Here is a 26,261-nt window from a genome sequence, read left to right as displayed (position 1 = left end):
GACTCTCAGGGATTATCAGTGCGGCGGCGGGGGAAGTTATAATCACCAATCTCCCTGTGTGGCTTTCAATAAAGCAGCTGACAGCCACTTCTCCACCTCTCCCCTCCACGGCTTTCAGGTGCTTTATTGAAAGCTACACAGGGAGATCGGTGATTGTAACTTCCCCCACCGCTGAACAGATTATTTCTGAGTGTCCCCTGTATCCTCCTCTGGCTCCCCTCTGTGTCCTTCTCTGTGCTCCTCTGTGGGCTCCTCCAGGCCTCCCCCCCCTGTCCTCCTCTGCCCCCCCTCCTGTCCCAGATATTTCAGGATGGAGAGCAGAGGAAGGAGCCGGTAAATGACATATTCCTCCTTCCTAATTTACCAGCTCCTTCCTTTTCTGAATGGACAGATAAAATAATAAACAATAAAATAAGAAAAACACTGACTGCCCCCCCCCCCCAAAAAAAGAAGACATTCTAAAAAAAAAAAAATATATATATATATATATATATATATATATATATATATATATATATATATATATGTAACACATAATTAAAAAATAAAGATGTATGATATACAGTGTAGACAAGCTTCACTTCTAGCTATGATATGATAGAGATTGGATTTAATGGCTTTATCTCATATTCTATTTATCTGTGCTGAGAAGATCTCGAAACTCATAGGCAGTAATGCAGAGACCTTTGGACACTGAATAGTGATGCTCATGTTAGGTGACAGAAAGGTCATAGGAGACTCTGATTGCTCATTGCAGTAAGATAAGATTTCCTGGTGTATAGCCTCCTATAATCTCATCTATTTTACTATTTACAGGACTAAAATGGAATAAAGGGGTTTAATGAACTTGTAGCAAAATACTGTCTCATGGCTGATAACAGAGTGTAATCAGATCCAAGGAAGAGACCACAGTCTCGGATTGGCTATTTCTAGGGTACAAAAAGCTTATCTGTTTAGAATACATTATTGTACAATTATTTTTCTTATGTGGATTGAAAATAAAAGTTTATCAGAATAATATTTCAATCAGCCCGGTTATACTTACAGTAATTTCTCGATCTGGCTTGTGATCAGAGCTTCCATCAGAACCCTGAAATGAGGACCCTCCAGATTGTTCTCAGCCAGGTTCAGTGTCTTCAGTGTCTGGTTATTTCTTATCCCACATGCCAGGTCGGGGCAGGAACTGTCTGATAGGTGATTACTATACAAACTGCAGATGAAAAGAAGAATGTTGCCAGAAAGCAAAATATTGAATGGACAGAGCACAATAATCTGGCAAACAGGAAGTGCAAAGGTATGGCTTAAATAGGAAGTTCATGGGAGGAGCAAAGGGTTCAAGGTTCAAGAGAAACAAGGCACAAAGCAAGGTTGTCTAAGGAATTAGGCATGTTGCTGTCCAGCATCTCAAGTGGCTCAGCAAGAACAGGAGGATTATAACCCTAAACAAATTGCAAAGCAGGATAACGACAAGTAGATAAAACTTGTTATTTGATGGTCAGGCAAGGCACCAGGAAAGTAAGTCCAACTCAAGACAAGCATAAACAGCAGTTCCAATAAGTCTTAGCAAGGCAGATGTCATTTTTAGAAATGGATAACAGATTGGTGTTTTGAAAAATGATTTCTGTGGTTTCTGAAAATTTTAGTCATGCACAGAAGAAGGTCCAGTAAAGGTATGCCGGACCTTCAGAGCGCATGTACCAGTGACATTTACTGGCTGCATGCAGGGTAAACATCTCTTAAATGGGGCTTTATTATAGGCTTACCTGTAGGTAAAAATGACCAAGCAGGGTTTACTACCGCTTTAAAGCACTTAAAGTGTTACTAAACCTAAAAGCGTTTTTTACCTTAATGCATTGTTTGCATTAAGGTAAAAAACGTTTTCAATTGCCCTGTGCCCCCCTTCCCCTGTGTGAAGAGTAAGAGAGGGCAGAAGAGATCAGTGCTGCATCTATTCTCCCCTTACTTTCTCTTTACAGAGCATTCGAGAAGCAGCAGGAGCCACTGGCTCTTGCTGCTGTCAATCAAACACAGTGAAGAGGAAGTGGAGGGCAGGCCTAAGTCCCACTGTGTAAGTCTATGGAACGCGGCTCCATAGACACACAGGTCGGGAGTGCGCAGGCCACGTTTCTCCCCACAGCAACTGGCTGGCTTTGGTGTACATAAATCGAAGAAGAGGAGCCAAGATTGCCACCGAGGACCCAAGAAGAGGACAATCGGGCCACTTTGTGCAATACCAACGCACAGAGCAGGCAAGTATAACATGTTTGATATATATATATATATATATATATATATATATATATATATATATATATATATATATATATATATATGTATGTAGTATTATACTGCGTTAGTGGTATATACTCACAGTAATTCTTTGATATGGCTTGTTGTCAAAGCTGTCATCAGAACACTGAAATGAGAACCCTCCAGATTGTTCCAGGACAGGTCCAGTGTCCTCAGTGTCTGGTTATTTCGTATTCCAGATGCCAGGTGGGGGCAGGAACTGTCTGTCAGGTAATTATTAGACAAACTGTAGAAAAAGAGAAGAAATTACATTTCTTTAGAAATTCAATTAAGCAGAGTTTATTTCTCTTTATTAGAATCATTTATGTTAGATCACTTGATAAAACTCCAGTAAATATAATTTTATAGGAAAAATGTTATAATGAAGTGGACACACCAATATTGTCATCCATGTGTACAGGCGGTGATATCTCCATACACAAGATTATCACAAAATACCACCGACATACTCTCACATGCTCTCTAACAGAACTAAATTCTTCAAAGCAGGCCTCTAAGAGGATGTGGACATACAGCTTCAGGGGGGTCCCAAACTGGAAACAGCTTCAAGCCAGCATAAATCTGGAACAGTCTCTAGCAAACAGCAACCGTCTCTCCAGGATCTCTCTCAGGCCTTTACTCATTGTGTCCCTGTATACATGGATGCCTCCCTCCAGTATCAGCCAGACTATAGGAACCACCCCCCCAGCTCTCTCTGAGCTGGGACTGCGTTGAACATACCTCCCAACTGTCCCATATTCGCTGGGATTGTCCCGGCACTTGATGCAAGTCCCGGTGTCCCAGCTAATGAAGGCTTTGTCCCAGAGTGGAGCCAAGTGCTGGAACAAGTTCCAGCACTTGGCTCCAGTGGCTTGCCCACGAGCATGCATCAGTGCTGGTACCAGTAACACCCACCCTGCGGCTTGTGCGGGGTGTCTGGTGTCCCGCATGCATCAAGCATAGCTGTGTAAATGTGACAGGCAGCCAGAAGTGAGAGAAGCCGGCTGCCTCACATACACAGCGGCTTGCAGCTTAACCCGCTTCCTCGGCTGTGATGCTTTCCTGCACACAGACAGGAGGGGGAGGCGGGGAGGAGTCACGGCAGGGGCGGACTGGGTGGCAATTGGCCCCTGGCTGCTCTAATGCCCGGAAGAGCCCGAAGGTGGTAATGCAGAGCGGGGCTCTGTGAGTTGACAGCCTGCCTTCTCCTTCTCATGCTGGATGCCAGCTGACGGTATGTGATGAGGGGGACACTGATGGCGAAGAGCAGGTAAGGGGATGCTAATGATGGGGGACACTGATGGTGGGGGGGCACTGATGGTGTGGGGCACAGTGGGGGACACTGATGGTGGAGGACACTGATGTGCGGCAACACTGATGGTAGAAGACACTGATGGCAGGGGACAGATGAGGGGGACACTGATGCTTACATCCCAACTGTCCCCTGCTGACCCCTGTACCCTTCCCTACTGACCTCTTCCTGCTGACCCCTGTCCTCCATTCTGCTGACCCCTGTACCCTGCCCTATTGACTCCATCTTCCACCCTGCTGACCCCTGTACCTTGCCCTTTTGACCCCCTGTCTTTCCTCCTGTTGACCCCTGTACCCTGCCCTAATGACCCTCTGTCCTCCATCTTGTTGACCCCTGTACCCTGCCCTATTGACCCCCTGTCTTCCGTCCTGCTGACCCCTGTCCTTCATCCTGCTGACCCCTGTCCTCCATCCTGCTGACCCCTGTACCCTGCTCTATTGACCCCATGTCTTCCATCCTGCTGACCCCTGTACCCTGCCCTATTGACCCCCTGTCCTCCGCCCTGCTGACCCCTGTACCCTGCCCTACTGACTCATGTCCTCTTTCCTGCTGACCCCTGTACCCTGCCCTACTGACACCAAATTTTTCATCCTGCTGACTCCTTTACACTGCCCTATTGACCTCCTATCCTCTGTCCTGCTGATCCCTGTCCTCTGCCCTTTGTGACTAATCTTCTCTGCCCTGCATACCCTTCTCTAACATGCTGATTCCTGTCCTCTACTCTGCTGACCCCTGTTGTCTGCCCTAATAACCCCTGCTCTCCACCCAGCTGACCCCATGCTGGGTTTTGTTTAACCACACTCCTTAAGCCCCTCCTAGTGTTAAGAGTTTGGCCACACCCACATTTTGCCATGGTGCGCGTAGCACAGCGCTAATCTCTCCCTCCCTCAAGTGTCCCTCATTCTCAAGTTCAAAAGTTGAGAGGTATGGCATTGAACCATTTGCAGGCTCCACTGGATTGCCCAGGAGGGCAGACAGCCCCTCCAGGCTGGGTCTCTCTCCATCAGGCCCTGCTGTTCTAGGTCCCAAGCTATTTATACATACCCCAACCCCCTGCTGATCACCCTCCTGACCAGGGATTGGCTGAGGCAGCATAAATATTTATGCTGCCCATTTGATTGCTCCACAAGTATGTTCCCAAACCACTCAGAGAGTTATGGAATGCAGGGAGGAGCAATCAAACTTGTAGCCTGTGAAATCCAGAACAGCCAAAAGCAATCAAACTGCTCCTCAGGCTACAAAGGAGCCAAACTAGCTTTGCCTAAACCTACTACCCCCCTAACTAGGAGGGTGCTACAATATTACAAGCATTCTGCCCCTTTGTGTACGTGCAACTGCAGGGTTGGGAAGGCCAGGGTAACAGCTGATTGGGCCAGCACTAACAGATTCCTGCTGGGTTGAGAGTGTACCCAAACTCATCCTTAGTAGGAACCCAACTTTGTTTGTGTTTGAATCAGAAAAGGGCTGGTGACTCGGATGCTCTTGAATAAAAGTCCTTTATTGGGTTACATGGGTACACGGGTATGTAGCCCAATAAAGGACTTTTATTCAAGAGCATCTGAGTCGCCAGCCCTTTTCTGATTCAAGTACTACATTTTGGGGCCTGAACGTCCTGGCTAGAGAACCGGGTCACAGTTCATAGATCATCATATTGGCAGTGGAGCTGGGGTATCATTTTGCAACTTTGTTTGTGGGCAGGTGCCTACTTTTGGGATGCATACTAACTCATGTTGCTAAATTGCACTGTCTTTCTAATAAAGCGTACTAGTGAGTTCTTGTCTAGTAGGCTGCCCAGAAGTTAGGAAGGGGTTAAGGCTGCCAACTCTTGGTTGTTCATGGCTCTGCCCCCTTATGGTGGGCTATAAATACAAGGGGAGGTAACCTAGCTATGTCCTTGGGTCTTGGATGGGAAAGTACAAGGAGGACTGCAGCCACTACTCTTTTGGGAGGCTCTCTCATGGTGGGTACCCAATTGGGGAAGCAGAGATGGCTTTATGGACTTTTGCTGAAAGGATTTTACATTTGGAAGTGGTATGATCTGGGCAGCCTGAGATTAGGAATAACTAGGATGAACTTGGGTGCTATAGCTGCCAGCCATCGGGAGAACAGTGTGACTTGGCAGGGATGACAGAGAGCTCTGGTAGTGAGGGGTTTCTGAGTTTAACTGCGTCCCTAGCGATCAGTGCCACATACATGGGACCAACATTGCAACATTTAGCCTCTATGTATCTAGCCTGTATGTCATAGGAGAGAGGAAGAGAGAGGATCCTCAGGAATACAGAAGCTCAGAAGCATGTAGAGATGTACACTCACCGGCCACTCTATTATGTATAACTGTTCAATTGCTTGGTAACAAATTGCCAATCACATGGCAGCAACTCAATGCATTTAGACATCTAGACGTGGTTAAGTGGACTTTGAACGTGGCATGGTTGTTGGTGCCAGACGGGCCGGTTTGAGTATTTAAAAAACTGCTGATACACCGAGTTTTTCACGCACAACCATTTCTAGGGTTTACAGAGAATGTTCCGAAATAGAGAAAATATTCAGTGAGCAGCAGTTGTGTGGACGAAAATGCCAAATAACCACTTGCTACAACCAAGGTATGCAGAATACTATCTCTGAACGCATAACACATTGAACCTTGAAGCAGATGGGATACAGCAGAAGACCACACCAGGTGCCACTGCTATCAGCTAAGAACAGGAAACTGAGGCTACAATTTGCACAGGCTCACCAAAATTGCACAATAGAAGATTGGAAAAACATTGCCTGGCCTGATGAGTCTCGATTTCTACTACGGCATTCAAATGGTGGGGTCAGAATTTGGTGTAAACAACATGAAAGCATGGATCCATCCTGCCTTGTATCAACAGTTCAGGCTGGTGGTGGTAGTGTAATGGTGTGGGGATATGTTCTTGGCACACTTTGGGTGTGAGTACCAATTTTAGCATTGTTTAAATGCCACAGACTACCGGAGTATTGTTGCTGACCATGTCCATCCCTTTATGACTACAGTGTACCCATCTTCTGATGGCTCTTTCCAGCAGGATAATGCACAATTTCACAAAGCTCAAATCATCTCACCACTGGTTTCTTGAACAGGACAATGAGTTCACTGTACTCCAATGGCCTCCATAGTTACCAGATCTCAATCCAATAGAGCACCTTTGGGATGTGGTGGAATGGGAGATTGGCATCATGGCAACAGCGTGATGCTATCATGTCAATATGGAACAAGATCTCTGAGGAATGTTTCCAACACCTTGTTGAATCTATGCCATGAAGAATTAAGGCAGTTCTGAAGGCAAAAGGGGATCCAACCCGGTACTAGCTTGGTGTACCTAACAAAGTGGCCGGTGAGCGTATTTCTCTTTGAAAATGAAGTATTATCTTATGTATTTACAAATATATATATATATACAGTCTGCATATAATAAAAAACAAAAACACTAATGATTAATAATTTCTCTGGGAAAACACCTGAACATTCCAGTTTAACAAAACAATGTGATTAGTCATATTTACCTTAGGCTCTTGATGGTTTGTAGAGCTGGTATAAGTTTCTTCAATCCTTCACCCTGAATATTACATGACGCTATATATACTTCTTCTGTCTCTCTGCAGGATTGAATGATAAAAGACAACACTGAGCAGTCCAGAGGGCTGAGGGGGACACCAAACAAGTCAACTTTCTTTGATTTAAAACATTGTTCCACCAAAGCCTTATTCCTGCTCTCATGGAGACAGTAGAAGGCATTAATAAGTTCTCTCTTGTCTCGTGTAGATTTCTCAGGTCGTTGTTCTGCAATTTTCTCTTGGATCCAAGTGATGATATGTCTGGCAGCCTGAGTAGACAATTCTCCCACATGAGACTTTAACATTGATCTAGTAGAAGAGTCAGAGAGACCGCAGAGGAAACAGAAAAATATCTCAGCACGGCCATCATTGAAATGTCTTGCCCCAACAAAGGTTTCCTGTAATTTGTCAGCATCATAGTTCATAAAATACACCAAAGCAGCAAAAAACTCCTGAAGAGTGAGATGTAAGAAAGTGTAGTCCACATCAGGGTGGTGACCAGATTCCATCATGAAACATGAAAAGAGATGTTTATCATTTCTCACATTGAATGAGTCCAGATGACGCTCATCAAATACAGTCATGTGATTTATGACTCCATGTTCTGCCATCCAACCCATAGATGTCAGCAGTTCCCGGGTAGTGCCACCATCTTTATTCTGGCTGTGATTGGCCAGAATGTTGGAGACAAAGGTCACAAAAAGTTGCGTCACTGTTTTAGGCAATGATGCCATCAGCTGATCTGTGTTTGTTGGTTGGGCTCTGAAGCACATGGACAACACCGTACAGATGATCCAGCAGTATGATGGGATATAACAGAAAGTGTACAGTGTGTCGTTCTCCTGCACATAATCAAAAGCCTTTTCTGACACTTCATCATTTCCAAAGAAATTTTTAAAGAAGACCAGTCTGTCTCCATGGAGAAATCCCATGATCTCCGTTATTCTCTGGAAAACGCCAGTATCAATGGACGCCAGTCTGGTTGGGCGGCTAGTTATTAGTACAGAGCAACCTTTAAGTAGACTCTGCCTTGCCAAACTGACCACATTCTCTCCAAAATCGCTTCTCTGTTTGGGATTGGACAGTTTACTTAATCTAAAATTAATTTGGTGAATACTTTCATCCAGGCCATCAAATATAAACAGAAGTCTCTCGGGATATTGCAAAATATTTCCAATTTGGCTCTCCAGATATGGATATTGATAGAGAATCATCTCCTCCAAGCTGACCTCTCCCAGCCTATTAAGGTCCCGGAATCGGAAGAAGAAGACAAAGGCAAATCTCTGGTAGTGTTTTCCGGTCACCCAGTCATAGACAAACTTCTGCATCAGTGTGGTCTTCCCTATTCCTGGCACTCCACTCACCATTACTGCATGTGGTACACATTGGGACTGGTGGTTCCATCGGAACAGCTTGTTGGGGGAAATGTGTTCCAGTCGAGATTTTGTCTCCTTCAAGCATTCCTCATGTTTTACCCCAGTTTGTATGAGCTCATTCTGCGGACGCTGCCTGAACTGATCGGTGGAGACTACAATCAGGTTCACATAGCGCTCATTGATCAGGAACCCTTGTGGTTCCATGGTAGTTCCCGGTGGTCTATGCTCCACTAGAATCTCAGTCTTTGCCATCAGATGTTGTTTGTGCTTTTCCTGAATATCTGGGAATATAATGTAAATAATTTTTTACACTTGAAATTTAAATAAAAACAGAGAATATGAAATTTAACACTAATATTTGTCACAGTCCAGCCATGAATGAATTTAAGTCTAAATCATACAACACTAATAGGAATAAGCCAAACGTATTTGGCTTTGGTGTGGCTGGTTCGTCGGACATCCAAATTTAATTTAGGTCACTAAGAGCCATGTGCTAAAAATCAGTTCTGGCCATGTTCTAGGCTAATAGGCAAGGGATTGTCAAATGACATGGGAGGCTTTGGGGAACATGTACCAAAGCAAAAACAATTTGGGAAGAAGCAGCAATTGTAATAATGGTTAAATGTCAACATTAAAAATAATAAATGTCTTTAAATACCATGCCTCATGGGTACCTTTCACCTGCTGTGAAGTGGTGCATCTGTATTATGTGCACAACACCAACCTTTACACAGGTAGAGAAATGCTGTTTAAATTGCCAGTTAGGCTCGATTCACACCTATGCATGTTGCTTTTGAGCGTTTTTGGAGGTTTTTTTTTATGCTTGGCACGTTTTTGAGCCGCGTTTTTGCCGCGTTTTTGCCGCGATTTGCGTTTTGCGTTTTTTTTTTTTTTTTTTTCATTTTTTTTACAGTCTTAAAAAAAATTACAAAAAAAAAAAAAATAAAAAAAAATAAAAAAAAAAACCGGCAAAAACGCACCAAAAACGCACCAAAAACGCATCAAAAACGCTGCAAAAACGGTGCACTTGCGTTTTTGATGCTTGTCCATTGAAAACCATTACATGCAAAACGCTGCTTTTTGCATGAAAAAAAGTCCCCGACCCTTTCCAAAAACGCAGAGATACAAAAAAGCATTGATGTGAACATGTTCCATAGGAACCCATGTTAAAAAATTCCCGTGCATTTCTGCAAAATGCAAAATGCATCAAAAAACGCGCTAGTGTGAATGGGGCCTAAATGAGCTTTGGATGGGGATTCCCATCATATATACCAGTGGTTCTCAACCCTGTCCTCAAGTACCCCCAAGAGGCCATGTTTTGGGAATTTCTCTTAGATAAAATAGTTGTCCAAAATACCAAACATTTGATTCTGATTTAAAGCACCTAGATAAAGAAAAACCTGAAAACATGGCCTGTTGGGAGTACTTGAGGACATGGTTGAGAACTACTGCTATATACCAGACCTTTATCCTAGATGAGGGTCTGCCATAGATGTCAACTGCGTAACCCCAATCAAAATTAAAACATGTCATGTCTATATTTGACAAAACAAATAAATAATAAGAATTGAGTGGTGTGCTAGCCTGCCAACATCCTAAATAGCATTACGAAGAGAGAAATGCATAAACATGCATAAAATGGACGCCCCTTTGGACTTTTAAGGACAGGAAAAAGTATATAAGTATAAAGAGAGTAAATGAGTATGAAAGGCAAAAAAATGCCAACTTTATTAGTTATACACAGAGCTAAAAATGTAGAAAATTCTTTCTGAGATCAAATACAATACAAGGGTACATCAATGATAAACATGAAACATAAACAATATAGTTTGGAGCCTGATAATATCAAAGAAAAATAATATGAAATACTTACCTATATGTCATCGACTCATTAAACACACAGAAGATAAAAACAGAGAGGGGGAAGAAATACACGCTGGCTGCGTAGATCCTCAAAAATGATCAAAAATAGAGAGGGTATTAAGAATCTTAATACCCTCTCTATTTTTGATCACCCCCACATTGGCTATACTTTTTTGCTGCTGTGATACCAGGCGTCCCTTGTGAATGCACCCTGTCTTCCCAGCCCATGGTTACACGGTGAATTTCCACGCCGTGTTTGAGGATCTACGCAGCCAGCGTGTATTTCTTCCCCCTCTCTGTTTTTATCTTCTGTGTGTTTAATGAGTCAATGACATATATGTAAGTATTTCATATTATTTTTCTTTGATATTATCAGGCTCCAAACTATATTGTTGATGCCTATATCATAACAAATTCTCTATACTTATACATCTGTGTTATAGATACAAAAATAGTACACCCTTCTATAAAATTTTCCCTGAAGAAGGAAAAGTACACTTCAATGTGATTTTCCGAAACAAGTCGGGATAGAAGCTGTGCAATTCAAATTGAGTTTAACTCGTCTTGAGCAAGACTTTGGATTACCAGCTTTGGGTGATACGTATATATTATGTGTAACAAACTTTCATGTTTATCATTGATGTACCCTTGTATTGTATTTGATCTCAGAAAGAATTTTCTACATTTTTAGATCTGTGTATAACTAATAAAGTTGGCATTTTTTTGCCTTTTATACTCATTTACTCTCTTTATACTTATATACTTTTTCCTGTCCTTAAAAGTCCAAAGGGGTGTCCATTTTATGCATTTTTATGCATTTCTCTCTTCATGTCTATATTTGGTCAATGACATCACCTGGGAGACCCCACCCATTTGTTAGCTGTCATCTGCCGAAGCTGTCATTCTCAGGCAAGAAGTTTTCAGGAGAGAATCATGTCAGTGGTTGCCATTTTTTTGGCAGGTCGGTGGGTATCCTTTCTCATTAAACGGCATGGATCTGCATCACTGGACCACATAATTGATGGTGGCCTTACATTGCGGGGAATGTTTTATTTATTTATTTTTTTAATCAAAAATCAAAAAGTCTAACTCTAAATTGTCTGATCAGGGTCTAGAAGCTCTTACCTGTGATGTCAGGAGTTAGTAAGTGTCCGAATTCATCCATCAAAATCTGCTCAACCAGATGTTCACCTGTAGAGAGAAATATAAGATGAAGGGTCATGTAAGATTAAAGCTGACCTTTTACAGTACATCAAACCACACCAAACTACACATTAGAATTAGGTCCAAATATTTATAGCATATATCTATAGCTATGTTATATTTAACAAAAGTTAAGAGTGTGAGTGAGTGCATCTACCGCCGACAACTCCACTTGGCCACTCTCTGCGACACTTACATCCTTGTTGCCGGGCAATGAGGACATGCCCACTCCACGCTGATTGGGCAGATTTGGTAAGCCCATACTGTGCAGGGGAGTTGCTAGACCAGGGGCTTCAGCCCGAAGTCCAATGCCAACATGGGAGGGGGGGCAGCTTTAGTGGCTCGGGATTTTTGGCTGGGAGTTGGGGTTGTGTGGTTGTGTGGCGGGGGGGTAAACCCACTTGCTGGTTGCTGCCTGATCAATGCTGACCAGTGACCACTAAACTCACCTGCCTGACACACTGACCTACCTGACATTCACTGACCTACCTGACACATACTGACCTACCTGACACACACTGACCTACCTGACACACATACACTGACCTACATACACTAACGGTAGTGACACACACTGACCTACCTGACCAGGAGACTTCATGTGTCTTGCAGCAGCAGCTCAGCCATGGTGTGCGGTGCGCGCCCACAGCAGGCAGCCGGAGGAGAGGAGGAGAGGAGCCTGGAGGAGAGGAGAGCCAAGCACCGAGCGGGGATCTCATAGTGGCGCGGCGGCCGCATGGTAATTTCCACCTTCTGGAGCCTGCAGCGCCTATGATGGACGTCAGACATCCCGCGGTCAGACCAGTTGGACGTCCATCAGTGCTGCAGGCTCCAGAAGTCGGGACCTGCTTGTAACTCGGCCGCACTTGGCGGCACTCGGGATCAGATCGGTCTCCGCTCTGCAGCGCTCGGGGCTATTAATAGAGCCACGCCCACTTGAGACCTGGGGCTTTTTGGGGACCCACTTGGGGCTTCAGCCACGGTCAGCCCCTCTCCTGCCAACGCCACTGATGCTGAGCATCCCCTTTTTTGGTCAGCAGGTCACTCCATCTGCCTAGCCTTCCTCCTCTGCTGGATTGCCCATGGCAGCCCTTGCCCATAGCTGCCTTGGTGTAATTGGCTGCACATTTCTGGTGCCAGATTTAGGCATCACAAGCCCAATGATTTGGCCTTGTGATAGTGTTTGACAACAAGCTCCCCTCCTGTCTTGCCCTACCTGCTGTGTTACCTGTTGTTTGGATTCCTTGTTGTAGACCCCTGACCGGACTACTCTTTGGGATTGCCACCTAAACTTGACCTCGTACTATGCCTGTCCTCTACCAGCCTTGACCTCAGAACTGTCTACTGGATTTTTCTCGACCACTACCTGCCCTGACCCCAGACCTACTGAAATATACTTGCCTGTTATCTGCTTTGACATGGGAAGCATTTACTGGATTACTTTTGCCCACTACCTACCCTGACCTTGAAACGGTTTACTGCAATATGCTTGCCTGTTACCTGCCCTAACCTTTGACTGTTCCAGGATTCCACTACCAGCTGCTGTCTTCAGCCTGACCCCCTGTGAGACCACAGGTACCCTTCCTTGTCTCAGTTGCTCAGTCCCAGTGCCATCTAGCCAAGAACTGTAACATCCTGTACTAAGACCTGGGGGCAACCAAATACAGGTAGGCCTGTATAGCCTCTGATGCAGCCTGCTGGTGCTGGTAAAACTGGTCAGGTCATTCCTTATCTGGGCCACCATTAGCCTCATGGATCGATAAGTATTGACCTTTTATCTTTTGCATGTGCGCCAAAAACTTTTATTTGTATGCAATGGCTTACAACCTTTCATTATATTTGGGCTGAATTACTTTCAGCTATCGGAGTGGAGCGAGTGCTTTTCATCCTTATACATGGCTACCTTTGTTTGGATTATTCCGCACATATCGATTTGAGTAGAGTTGCTAGCTAGATGTACGGAACTTAACCTGAGTGAACAATGCCCTATCTTTGGTATTAGAGAAATGGTGTTCCATCCTTGGCACCTGTGGGAGGAATAGTGCCCACTGTTGATGTCAGTGGGAGGAATAGTGCCTATAATTGGTTTCAGTGGGAGGAATAGTGCCCCATCATTCCTGCCAGTGGAATACAATAGTGCCCCATCGTTGGTGTCAGCGGGAGGAATTATGTCCTGTTAATGTCAGTGGGAGGAACAGTGCCCCAATGGCTGGATAGAAGTTCTTTGTATTTTGACTGCATATAGGTTTCTCAGAGTCATATGACTGATCTGAATGTCCTGACCTGGGACGCCAATAAGGGGGTACCACCAGGCCTCCTGTAGGGGGCCCGGGTATATGGAGGGGACTGGACAGCAGGCGAATTGGTGCAGCGGGACAGGAGGACAATTACAAAACAATGCACTGTGTCTGTGTCTCTCCCTCCAATAGCTGAAAGCCGGTTTCTCCCCCTCTCCATCATGTCGGATTTAAGCTGCTGGAGGGAGAGAAACAGACATAGTGCATTCCACCTCACCAATTCCCCTCTGTGTGCCTGGGCCCCCCTTGTCCCCCCACAGTGCCACCGACTTTCCTCTACTGCTGACTGCTGCAGGCGGATGGAGAGTGTCCTCAATTCCATTAAGGTGTGATCAGGGCCGGGACAAGGGGTGGGCAGAAGGGGCGGCTGCCCTGGGAAATGTGGTATCATGTGAGGTGGGGGGGCACCACAAAGAGATTGAGAGAGGGGGACTTGTGTTTAAAGGGGGAATGTGGGGGGGGGTGGCAGATGGTAAGTATTGTTCTAGGAGGGGAAATTTGGAGGGAGGGGTGCTAAGAGTAGTGATTTACGGGGGATTTGTGTTGCGGGGGGGGGGAGATTACTGCTAGGAGGGGGGTTTGTTCTGAGGAGGGATTTGAAGTGGGGGGGGGGCAAAACATCTGTAATAGGAGGGGAAACTTTAGGAGTAGAGGATTTGTGCTAGGCGACATGAATTTGTTTTGGAGGGTGGGGCATTTGAGCTGGGGGGATTGGGGGGGGGCAAAGATTTGTGCTGAGAGAGGTGATTTCAGCATGAGGGCAAATTTGTACTGGGAGGAGGGGGGATTTATGCTTAGGGGTAAGCATGCAGATTAGTGCTCAGTGTTTTTGTGGGTGGGGGGGGGGGTTGCTGACACATAATGCTCATACATCTTGAGGGGGGCACAGTTTGGCATGTTTGCCCTGGGCTCTAGATGACCTTGTCCCAGCACTGGGTGAGATGTCAGACCCCTGATATTTAATCCAACCCCCACCCCAACAGAATTGTAAAAAATAAAAAATAAAATAATTGTAAAAAATAATTTAAAAAAATGTAAAAAAAAAAAATAAAAATTATTTTGAAAAAAAAAAACTTTAAATATTGGAAAATATAATTTTAAAAAATTATAATGTTTGTAATTTGGGTGCTGTCAGGTAGGCTGTACAGCCCTGGTCCTAACATATAATAAATAAATAAATATTTAATGCTAAATATTGCTAATAACAATGACACCTTCATGTCAGTTTCCAGTCAGTTACAATTTTTTAAAACTGATGAAAAAAAATGCAGAGGTTGCTTCTGTATAATGTAACACTATGAGGTCTTTTTTTTTTTTTTTTTTTTTTTTTTTTAAGATACAGCACTGTGTAAAGTCTCAAGCATTCATTCAGCTTTCGCAAATAATTTCATATTTTGCCCATTACATTCATTTCCTATGATTGTCAGTTTTATCTGTTTGTGTTAATAAATAAACTGTACAGATTATGGTATAGTGATTTTTTAGGCAGGAAAAGGGAACAAAAGAGGAACAAAGGGAAAATAATGAAAGGGAAGCCCATAATTATATTTTACTAAAAACAAAAATAATTAGTGTCAATGAATATACACTATATTGTCAAAAGTATTGCCTTTACACGCACATGAACTTTAATGGCATCCCAGTGTTAGTCCGTAGGGTTCAATATTGAGTTGGAAAAGGAAAGATGGCGCAAAAATCGTGGCCACTAGGGGCGTGCACGCCCGCTGCACGCCCCCCCCCCCCCGAGCCGATGCGAGTGGTCACGATCACCGTCGGGCTCCCACGATCGCTGCTGACACATAGTTTCCAGTTCTCTGAGGGGAGAAGTGACAGATCGTCTGTTCATACAAAGTACGAACAGTGATCTATCTCTTCCCCAACACAGTCCCATCCTCCCCTTCAGTTAGAAACACAAACAGGGAACACAATTAACCCCTTGATCGCCCCCTAGTGTTAACCCCTTCACTGCCAGAGACATTTTTACAGTAACCAATGCATTTTTATAGCACTGATCGCTGTATTAATGCCAATAGTCCCAAAAACGTGTCAAAATTGTCCGATGTGTCCGCCATAATGTCGCAGTCCTGATAAAAAAAGATCGCCGCCATTACTAGTAAAAAAAAAAAAATTATAATAAAAATGCCATAAATCTATCCCCTATTTTGTAGACGCTATAACTTTTGCGCAAACCAATCAATATACGATTATTGCAATTTTTTTTACCAAAGATATGTAGAAGAATACATATCGGCCTAAACTGAGGGAAAAAAATTTTTTTATATATATTTTTGGGGGATATTTATTATAGCAAAAAGTAAAAAAAATAGTGTTTTTTTCAAAATTGACGTGATTTTTTGTTTATAGCGCAAAAAAATAAAAACCGCAGAGGTGATCAAATACCACCAAAAGAAAGCTCTATTTGTGGGGAAAAAAGGACGTCAATTTTGTTCGGGTGCAGCATCCCAGGACCGCGCAATTGTCAGTTAAATTGACGCAGTGCCGAATCGCAAAAAGTGCTCTGGTCAGGAAGGGGGTAAAATCTTCCGGGCTGAAGTGGTTAATAATTAAAAATGAGTTGCCCATGAACCGGAAGTGACGTATGGGCACCCAACAAGCAGGAATCAGGCTGGTCCTGTCCATCGCCCTGCCGATCCACCCGCTGCAGCCCACTGGAACGCTCCTATGGAGACAGCTCTGGACCTTAGAGTGACCTTATAGAGACCACGGATATCTTCACCTCATATGCTCGTTTCTCACCAATGTTGTGTGAGTGGCCAATTGGCTTTGTTTTGAATAAATTGTTCCTGATATACTGCACTTAGTTTGGTGCACCTTATTTCCTCTTTACCCTCTCAATATTGAGTTGGCCCACCCTTTGCAGCTATAACAGCTTCAACTCTTCTGGGAAGGCCGTCCACAAGGTTTAGGAGTGTGTCTATGTGAATGTTTGACCATTCTTCCAGAAGAGCACTTGTGAGGTCAGGCACTGACAAGAAGGTCAGGCTTGCAGCTTCCACTCTAATTCATCCCAAAGGTGTTCTATCGGGTTGAGGTCCTTCCAGTCAAGTTCCTCCACCCCAAACTGACTCATCCATGTCTTTATGGACCTTGCTTTGTGTACTGGTGCGCAGTCATGTTGGAACAGGAAGAGGTCATCCCCAAACTGTTCCCACAAAGTTGGGGGCATGAAATTGTCCAAAATGTCTTGGTATGCTGACGTCTTAAGAGTTCCCTTCTCTGGAACTATGGGGCCAAGCCCAACCCCTGAAAAACAACCCCCACACCATAATCCCCCCTCCACCAAATTATAGGGACCAGTGCACAAAGCAAGGTCCATAAAGACATAGATGAGTGAGTTAGAACACCTTTGGGATGAATTAGAGTGGAGGCTGCAAGCCAGACCTTCTCGTCAGTGCCTGACCTCACAAATGCGCTGCTAGAAGAATGGTCAAACATTCCCATAGACACACTCCTAAACCTTGTGGACAGCCTTCCCAGAGTTGAAGCTGTTATAGCTGCAAAGGGTGGGCCAACTCAATATTGAACCCTACGGGCTAAGACTGGGATGCCATTAAAGTTTATGTGTGTGTAAAGGCAGGTGTCCCAATACTTTTGACAATATAGTGTATTATTACAGTTTTGATAGAGTCCTATTACCTGTCTGGCTAATTTCTTCCAGAACAGCCAATAAATTAGGATGATCTTTCTGTAGTAAATGGAGACATTCCCAGAGTCCAATCACAGCTTCTCTTCCCAGATCCTGAATATCGTTTATCAAGGTGCGAGAGAAGGAATGCGGGTCTTTTTCCATTGACAGGTATTTCTAAAAAAATATGTTTTATTGTTTATTTTTTTTTTGTTTCGTAATAATTTTTTAAAATAATTTTCTACAATTTAAAAATACCCTGCTTGGTCTCGACCCTCTAGTCATAAGAGGAAAAACTTTTCTAAGTCAGTTATTTCTGAACTCTTCCTGACCTTCTTATGACTCTGTATACCATCTCCACTCAGATGCATGGTGTGGGGAAAGGGTATGGTAGGGGCAGGATGACTCACATGCTCAATAAACAACAGAAACCGGCATAGTGCTCACCGCTATTTTTTTAATAATACCAGAAATATAATTTCACTCACATGTTAAAAGAAAAAAACAACCCATATATCTTATATAACCCATATATATATACACACATACATACATATACAGTATCTCACAAAAGTGAGTACACCCCTCACATTTTTGTAAATATTCTATCTTTTCATGTGACAACACTGAAGAAATGACGCTTTGCTACAATGTAAAGTAGTGAGTGTACAGCTTGTATAACAGTGTAAATTTGCTGTCCCCTCAAAATAACTCAACACACAGCCATTAATGTCTAAACCGCTGGCAACAAAAGTGAGTACACCCCTAAGTGAAAATGTCCAAATTGGGCCCAAAGTGTCAATATTTTGTGTTGCCACCATTATTTTCCAGGACTGCCTTAACCCTCTTGGACATGGAGTTCACCAGAACTTCACAAGTTGCCACTGGAGTCCTCTTCCACTCCTCCATGGCGACATCACGGAGCTGGTGGATGTTAGAGACCTTGCGCTCCTCCACCTTCCATTTGAGGATGCCCCACAGATGCTCAATAGGGTTTAGGTCTGGAGACATGCTTGGCCAGTCCATCACCTTTACCCTCAGCTTCTTTAGCAAGGCAGTGGTCGTCTTGGAGGTGTGTTTGGGGTGGTTATCATGTTGGAATACTGCCCTGTGGTCCAGTCTCTGAAGGGAGGGGATCATGCTCTGCTTCAGTATGTCACAGTACATGTTGGCATTCATGGTTCCCTCAATGAACTGTAGCTCCCCAGTGTCGGCAGCAATCATGCGGCCCCAGACCATGACACTCACCACCATGCTTGACTGTAGGCAAGACACACTTGTCTTTGTACTCCTCACCTGGTTGCCGCCACAAACGCTTGATACCATCTGAACCAAATAAGTTTATCTTGGTCTCATCAGACCACAGGACATGGTTCCAGTAATCCATGTCCTTAGTCTGCTTGTCTTCAGAAAACTGTTTGTGGGCTTTCTTGTGCATCATCTTTAGAAGAGGCTTCCTTCTGGGTGACAGCCATGCAGACCAATTTGATGCAGCGTGCAGCTTATGGTCTGAGCACTGACAGGCTGACCCCCACCCCTTCAACCTCTGCAGCAATGCTGGCAGCACTCATATGTCTATTTCCCAAAGATAACCTCTGGATATGACGCTGAGCACGTGCACTCAACTTCTTTGGTGAACCATGGTGAGGCCTGTTCTGAGTGAAACCTGTCCTATTAAACCGCTGTATGGTCTTGGCCATCGTGCTGCAGCTCAGTTTCAGGGTCTTGGCAATCTTCTTATAGCCTAGGCCACCTTTATGTAGAGCAACAATTCTTTTTTTCAGATCCTCAGAGAGTTCTTTGCCATGAGGTGCCATGTTGAACTTCCAGTGACCAGTATGAGAAAGTGAGAGCGATAACACCAAATTTAACACACCTGCTCCCCATTCACACCTGAGACCTTGTAACCCTAACGAGTCACATGACACCGGGGAGGGAAAATGGCTAATTGGGCCCAATTTGGACACTTTCACTTAGGGGTGTACTCACTTTTGTTGCCAGCGGTTTAGACATTAATGGCTGTGTGTTGAGTTATTTTGAGGGGACAGCAAATTTACACTGTTATACAAGCTGTACGCTCACTACTTTACATTGTAGCAAAGTGTCATTTCTTCAGTGTTGTCACATGAAAAGTGTGGCAGAGCAAGGCTCTGTCCCTATAAAAATGGGGTTAAAGTGGACACAGAGTCTGCATATTGGCTGAGTGCAGAGCTACAGAGTGTAAGTTTGAAATGGAGAAAGCTGCTCTGGCAGTTTTCTCCAGGTTTTGCTAGTTCCTTATGGGGCTCTGTAGTTTGGAGATCCTTCAGAGTCTTGGGTGGGATGGGATCTTCAACCCTGTGTCCGGGTCTTGTGGACAGCCAGCAGGGTGTGTGCCCAGGTGCACACATCCCATATAACGAGGGGCTAGTGAAAGCAGAGTGGAGGAAGGTGGAGAAAGTGTGAAGTTGGAGCAGTGGCTGCTAGTAAGTGTCTCTGTGTGAGAATAGATGCTGTGTGCGTTGAAGGGCTTCAAAGCTGTGTGCGTCCAAGGAGCCAGAAGCTGTGTGCATTGAAGCTCTTGAAGCTGTGTGCGTCCAAGGAGCCAGAAGCTGTGTGCATTGAAGCTCTTGAAGCTGTGTGCGTCCAAGGAGCCAGAAGCTGTGTGCATTGAAGCTCTTGAAGCTGTGTGCGTCCAAGGAGCCAGAAGCTGTGTGCATTGAAGCTCTTGAAGCTGTGTGCGTCCAAGGAGCCAGAAGCTGTGTGCATTGAAGCTGTGTGCGTCCAAGGAGCTTAAGACCGTGTGCATCCAAGCAGCTTGTTTGAGGGGCCTGTTCCCCATAGCAGCAATACTGCTGAAGAGTAGCCAGGTGGGCTAGCATTTTCATTTGGATTTTCTATTGTGTTTACTTGCTGAAGCTTGGACCCCTGTGTGGGATTCCTGGATGGACTTTTGTTTTGTTTTTTCCTTTAATAAATGTGGGCTACCAGGCCCTTAACTATAAATGCCTCTCTGATGTGGACTCACTGCACCAAAACGCATCTATCCACTTGAGCTGAACAATCCCCAATGTCACAAAAGGTAGAATAAAATATTCACAAAAAATGTGAGGGGTGTACTCACTTTTGTGAGATACTGAAGATTTATCAGTCCCTTTCTCTGTAACCTCAGCTGCACAGATGAATGAATAGGCTTCCTCTGAGGTTTCCTGCTTATTCACAAACTGAAGCATAGAAAACAGTTTACTTTGCTATAGTGATGTATGCACACAGGAGTGATTGGTACTGATCGCTCACTGTGTTCATTCAGGGAAGGAAGCTGGTCCCGGTCCCTTCTCCCCCGCTCTCCATCCTGAAACATCTCCCTGTGTGCCCATAGCATCTGCTAGCAGGAGAGGAGAGGAGGGAAGATGGCAGCGCTGTGGGGGAAAGGGGCACAGGGGGGTCTGGACAGAAAATGGAAGAGGCACATGTGCAAGGATCAATCCCCCTACTGTGCAGCCCAAGGGAGAAAGAAGATGAGAAGTTGGCAACGATGCAGGAGGAGGCAGAAGAGGATCGGTGTCTGCAATAAGACGGTGAAGCCGGCCCTCTTGCTCAGCAGGTGCCTGGGCCCCCCCTTTTAAACTGATGGGGCCCGAGCCCAGTACGGGGGGGGCTGGCTGTACTGCCTCATCAGCGGTCCTGTCTCTATACTTATACATCATTTACTGTAGGGCAATTGCATTGTAGAAATATCTTTTTTCTTACATCGGTGTCTAACACATTGCGAGATTTGAGTTCTACCAAGACGGCATGAGGGTTCAAGTTCTCCAGGATGTAGAGCAGATCTTCTTTGTAATACTCGTGTATCCTCCTCAGTGATGAGTCGCTATACTCGTACACCTGCTGGGGGAACGACCTGATGTTATCTGGAAAAAAAAACATAGAAAATACATTTACGGGTCTGAGATGAAATTTAAGACTTTAACCACTTGCCGACCAGCTGCCGTCTTCGTTGTCGGCAGGTTGGCTCCCCCCCACGCGAATCGTCTTAGCTGTACGGCAGGCGCTTTAAAGGGGTATAGGGGGCGTGCGCGTAGGAGCTACTGTGGGTGCCCGCGATGTCCACCTCGCACCCGCGATCGCTCCTGACAGAGACAGAACGGGGATCTGTCAATGTAAACAGGCAGATCTCTATTCTGCAGGGGAGAGGAGACAGATCTGCTGTTCATACTGATTATGAACAGCGATCGGTCTCCTCCTCCAGGCAGTCCCATTCCCCCCCCAGTTAGAAACACTCCCTAGGACAAACATTTAACCCCTTGATCACCCCCCCTAGTGTTAACCCCTTCCCTGCCAGTGACATTTACACAGTAATCAGTGGCTATTTTTAGCTCTGATCGCTGTATAAATGTCAATGGATCAAAAAAAGTGTCAATAGTGTCCTATCCGTTCGCCGCAATGTCGCAGTCCTGCTAATAAAAAAAAAAAAAAAAAAAATAACGCAGATCGCCGCTATTACTATATAATAATAAAAATAATAATAATAATAAAAATTCCATGATTCTATCCCCTATTTTGTAGACGCTATAACTTTTGCGCAAACTAATCAATATACGCTTACTGCAATTTTTTTTTTAACCAAAAATATGTAGAAGTTTACATATCAGACTAAACTGAGGAAGACGTTTTTTTTTTCCTCAAAATTGTCGATCTTTTTTTGTTTATAGCGCAAAATTTTTTTTAAAAACTGCGGGGGTGATCAAATATCACCAAAAGAAAGCTCTATTTGTGGGGAAAAAAAAAAGGACATCAATTTTGTTTGGGTACAGCGTTAAACGACCGCGCAATTGTCAGTTAAAGCGACGCAGTGCCGTATCGCAAAAAGGCCTGGTCATTAAAGGGGGCAAATCCTTCCGGTCCTTAAGTGGTTACACAAAGAAACAAAAAAAAAAAAAACAGAGAGGACTTTAATATCACTTTGAGCTGATCATAAAAATAAACAGGGATTGATCTCTGATTACCAGGAGTGGCAGCTCCTCCCAAGCAGTCATAACTCTTCTTGCGGTTGAGGTTCATCTTGTCGGTTTTGGAGTGAAATTACAACGGAAATCCGACCATCACTCCGCACACCTAGACACAACACCACCACTGTTAACAGGACTTTACAATATAACAAATCTTTATTTCTTAGCCCATCATATTATTAAAAAAACACAACACTTGGCTCTGCTATTACTTCAGTATAATAACTTTTTTATATTCTTAGCAGAAGTTGTTCTCAGATCTAAAACCACCTTTATAAAAGCCTATGCATGGATCCCTACGAGCAAGGGATCATACTGGGGGGGCGCGATCACCCTTAACCGATTGAGGACCGAGGCTCTTTTTGAGATTTGTTGTTTACAAATTAAAAACAGTTTAAATAATCGCTGATCACCGCCATTACTAGTAAAAAAAAAAAAATATTAATAAAAATGCCATAAAACTATCCCCTATTTTGTAGACGCTATAACTTTTGCGCAAACCAATCAATAAATGCTTATTGCCATTTTTTTTTTACCAAAAATATGTAGAAGAATACGTATCAGCCTAAACTGAGGAAAAAAATGTTTTTTTATATATTTTTGGGTGATATTTATTATAGCAAAATGTAAAAAATAATGCGTTTTTTCAAAATTGTCGCTCTTTTTTTGTTTATAGAGCAAAAAAGAAAAGCCGCAGAGGTGATCAAATACCACCACAAGAAAGCTCTATTTGTGGGGAAAAAAAGACGTCAATTTTGTTTGGGAGCCACGTCGCACGATCGCACAATTGTCAGTTAAAGCAACGCAGTGCCGAATCGCAACAAGTGCTCTGGTCAGGAAGGGGGTTACATTTTTTTTTTTTTTTTTTAATTACCTTTTATTTGTTTTTTTTACACTTTTCTTTAAAAAAAAATAAAATTGTGTCACTTTTATTCCTATTACAAGGAATGTAAACAACTTGTAATAGAAAAAAAGCACGAGAGGTCCTCTTAAATATGAGATCTGGGGTCAAAAAGACCTCACATCTCATATTTACACTAAAATGCAATAAAAAAAAAATGGCCCTGTAAGAGCTATGGGCGGAAGTGACGTTTTGATGTCGCTTCCGCTCTGCAATGATATGGAGACGGGTGGGGGCCATCTTCCCCTCATTTATCCTTATACCCAACAAGGAGAAGGATCCGATTGCCTCTGCCGACGGCTCCGGTAAGCGGTGGAGGGCACCAGAGCGCGGCGTGGGGGGGGGGGGGGGGCCCTCTCCCGGCGCTGATAAAAGTGATCTCGCGGCGAATCCGCTGCAGAGACCACTATTATCGGAAACCGGACCGCCAGCCTAAGAAGAGGATACCGGGGTTATGGCAGAGACTGCAGACATGATACAAGAGATGGTCAGAGACTGCAGACATGATACAAGAGATGGTCAGAGACTGCAGACATAGTACAGGAGATGGTCAGAGACTGCAGACATGCTACAGGAGATGGTCAGAGACTGCAGACATAATACAGGAGATGGTCAGAGACTGCAGACATGATACAAGAGATGGTCAGAGACTGCAGACATAGTACAGGAGATGGTCAGAGACTGCAGACATAATACAGGAGATAGTCAGATACTGCAGACATGCTACAGGAGATGGTCAGAGACTGCAAATTAGGGTTGCCACCTCATCCCTTTAAAAACCAACACATATGAATTACAGAGGTTCTGTGGCAGATTAAGGTAGTAATGAGACTTGATGCCTTATCTGCATTAAATTAGCCTCAGAACCTGTGTACTTCATATGTGTTTGGGTTTAAAGGGATGAGGTGGCAACCCTACTGCAAACATACTACAGAAGATGATCAGAGACTGCAGACATGATACAAGAAATGGTCAGAGACTGAAAACATGATACAAAAGATGATCAGAGACTGCAGACATACTAAATGATATGGTCAGTGTCTGTAGACATGATATAAGAAATGGTCAGAGACTACAGACATGATACAAGAAATGATCAGAGACTGCAGACATACTACAGGAGATGGTCAGAGACTGCAGACATGATGCAAGAGATGGTCAGAAACTGCGGACATGATAAAAGAGAGGGTCAGAGACTGCGGAAATGGTACATTGCATCAAATGAAGCCTACCAGTGTCCACTAAATGCAGCCATAAAGACATGGATGAGCGAGTTTGGAGTGAAGGAACTTGACTGGCCTGCAGAGAGGTCTTGACCTCAACCCAATAGAACACCTTTGGGAGGAATTAGTGACTGCGAGCCAGGCCTTCTCATCCAACATCAGTACCTGACCTCACAAATGCACTTCTGGAAGAATGGTCCAACATTCCCATAGACACACTCCTAAACCTTGTGGACGGCCTTCCCAGAAGAGTTGAAGCTGTTATAGCTGCAAAGGGTGGGCCAACTCAATACTGAACCCTACAGACCATGTGCATGGGAAGGCAGGCGTCCTAATACTTTTGGTGACATAGTGTATACATAGTTCCCAGTTGTCCCCGATTTTGAGGGACTGTCCCTGATTTGGAACAATGTCCCTCTGTCCCTCATAGCTCCTCATTTGTCCCTCATTTTGGTCTGATCTATAGAGTTGTATATAAAATGCACTATTTATCTTTCAAAAAGTGTTTCCCAGAGCTAAACCTTTCATCCAATTTCTAAATTGCTACATTTGTAAATTCCACAAGCCAATATATATATAATAAAAATACACGAAAAAAAAAAGAAAGAACAGTTTGGTGGAATTTCAGCAACATGAAGTTGGCCAATTTTCTTCATGTCTGGTGCTGCTATTTAGGTTTGCATTAAAGTGAACCTAAAGTGAGTTATGTTCATCCTGGAAAATCGATCCTAGCTTGGACATCCCAGATCCAGATGTCAATAGGCTGAATACTATACCAAGCTTAAAAGCTATACCATAGAGATCCCTCTTAATACACATGTGGATGATCCACCCAACCTCATGCCTGATTTGGTGTATTATAAAAGGTAACATTTATTAGTCTTACCTTCCAGGAGAGACGGATTTGTTAGGAGACATTTCATCAGAACACAGAGAGCTTTGTGTGCAGCCGAGGTCCTCGAACTGGAACTAAGACTTGCAGTTTCAGACTTGATAGACTGCATTCCACTTCCTTGTAGGTCTTCCAATGATCCTCTGCTTATTATTTTTATGTCTTGAGTCCTCCTGGAAGCTGATTGGTTACTACGCAGAGCTGCACCAGGTTTTGCATTCACCAGTTTTAGTAAACCTCCCCAAGGCAGACATCCCAACCTGCAAAAACCCATTTCAGGGAGGTGGCCCCCTACCCCCCCACCCCCATGGCAAAATATTTTTTAAATCACTTTTTCAATATTTTTTCGCAGTGCGTCTGGTGAAGGGGGTGGGTGGTATGTTGCAGTGGACGGTGTCAGTAGTTTTTTTATTTTTAATAATTGATTTTTTTTTTTACAATTTAATCTGTTTTTAATTTTTTTTCACAATGCTTTTTGTGGGGAGGGGGTTGGGGCAGTGGACAGTGTTTGTAGGGCAGGGTAGAGTGGTGTCAGTAGTTTATTTTATTTTTTTACACTTCTTCATTTTTTAGAATTTTTTTACAATATTTTTTTTTGGGGGGGGCTTTGGTGAGATGTCAAGGGTCTAAACAGAACCCTGACATCTCCCCTTTCCCCAGTCGCTTTCTCAGCACTAAAGATGAATGAACAT

The 26,261-nt window shown here is 43.9% G+C and overlaps 1 protein-coding gene across 1 annotated transcript in view; it reads right to left on the bottom strand.

Annotated features, from left to right (window-relative positions):
- Positions 1-25,719, bottom strand: part of LOC141121877 (NACHT, LRR and PYD domains-containing protein 3-like) — a 55,530-nt gene extending 29,811 nt beyond the window's left edge. The window contains exons 1-8 of the mRNA XM_073611638.1: positions 25,564-25,719; positions 22,551-22,659; positions 21,295-21,455; positions 17,577-17,742; positions 11,545-11,610; positions 7,130-8,837; positions 2,372-2,536; positions 1,046-1,210 (exon numbers count right to left, since the gene is read on the bottom strand). Coding sequence (XP_073467739.1) covers positions 1,046-1,210; positions 2,372-2,536; positions 7,130-8,837; positions 11,545-11,610; positions 17,577-17,742; positions 21,295-21,455; positions 22,551-22,605 — 2,486 coding nt within the window. The 5' untranslated portion in view covers positions 22,606-22,659; positions 25,564-25,719. The remainder of the gene's footprint in view (positions 1-1,045; positions 1,211-2,371; positions 2,537-7,129; positions 8,838-11,544; positions 11,611-17,576; positions 17,743-21,294; positions 21,456-22,550; positions 22,660-25,563) is intronic.
- Positions 25,720-26,261: the final 542 nt, after the last annotated feature.

The sequence above is a fragment of the Aquarana catesbeiana genome, linkage group LG01, assembly GCF_042186555.1.
Source record: "Aquarana catesbeiana isolate 2022-GZ linkage group LG01, ASM4218655v1, whole genome shotgun sequence".
Classification (NCBI taxonomy): Eukaryota; Metazoa; Chordata; class Amphibia; order Anura; family Ranidae; genus Aquarana; species Aquarana catesbeiana.
Note: the sequence above shows the minus strand (reverse complement) of the source record. Positions and strands in the feature narration are given on the sequence as shown.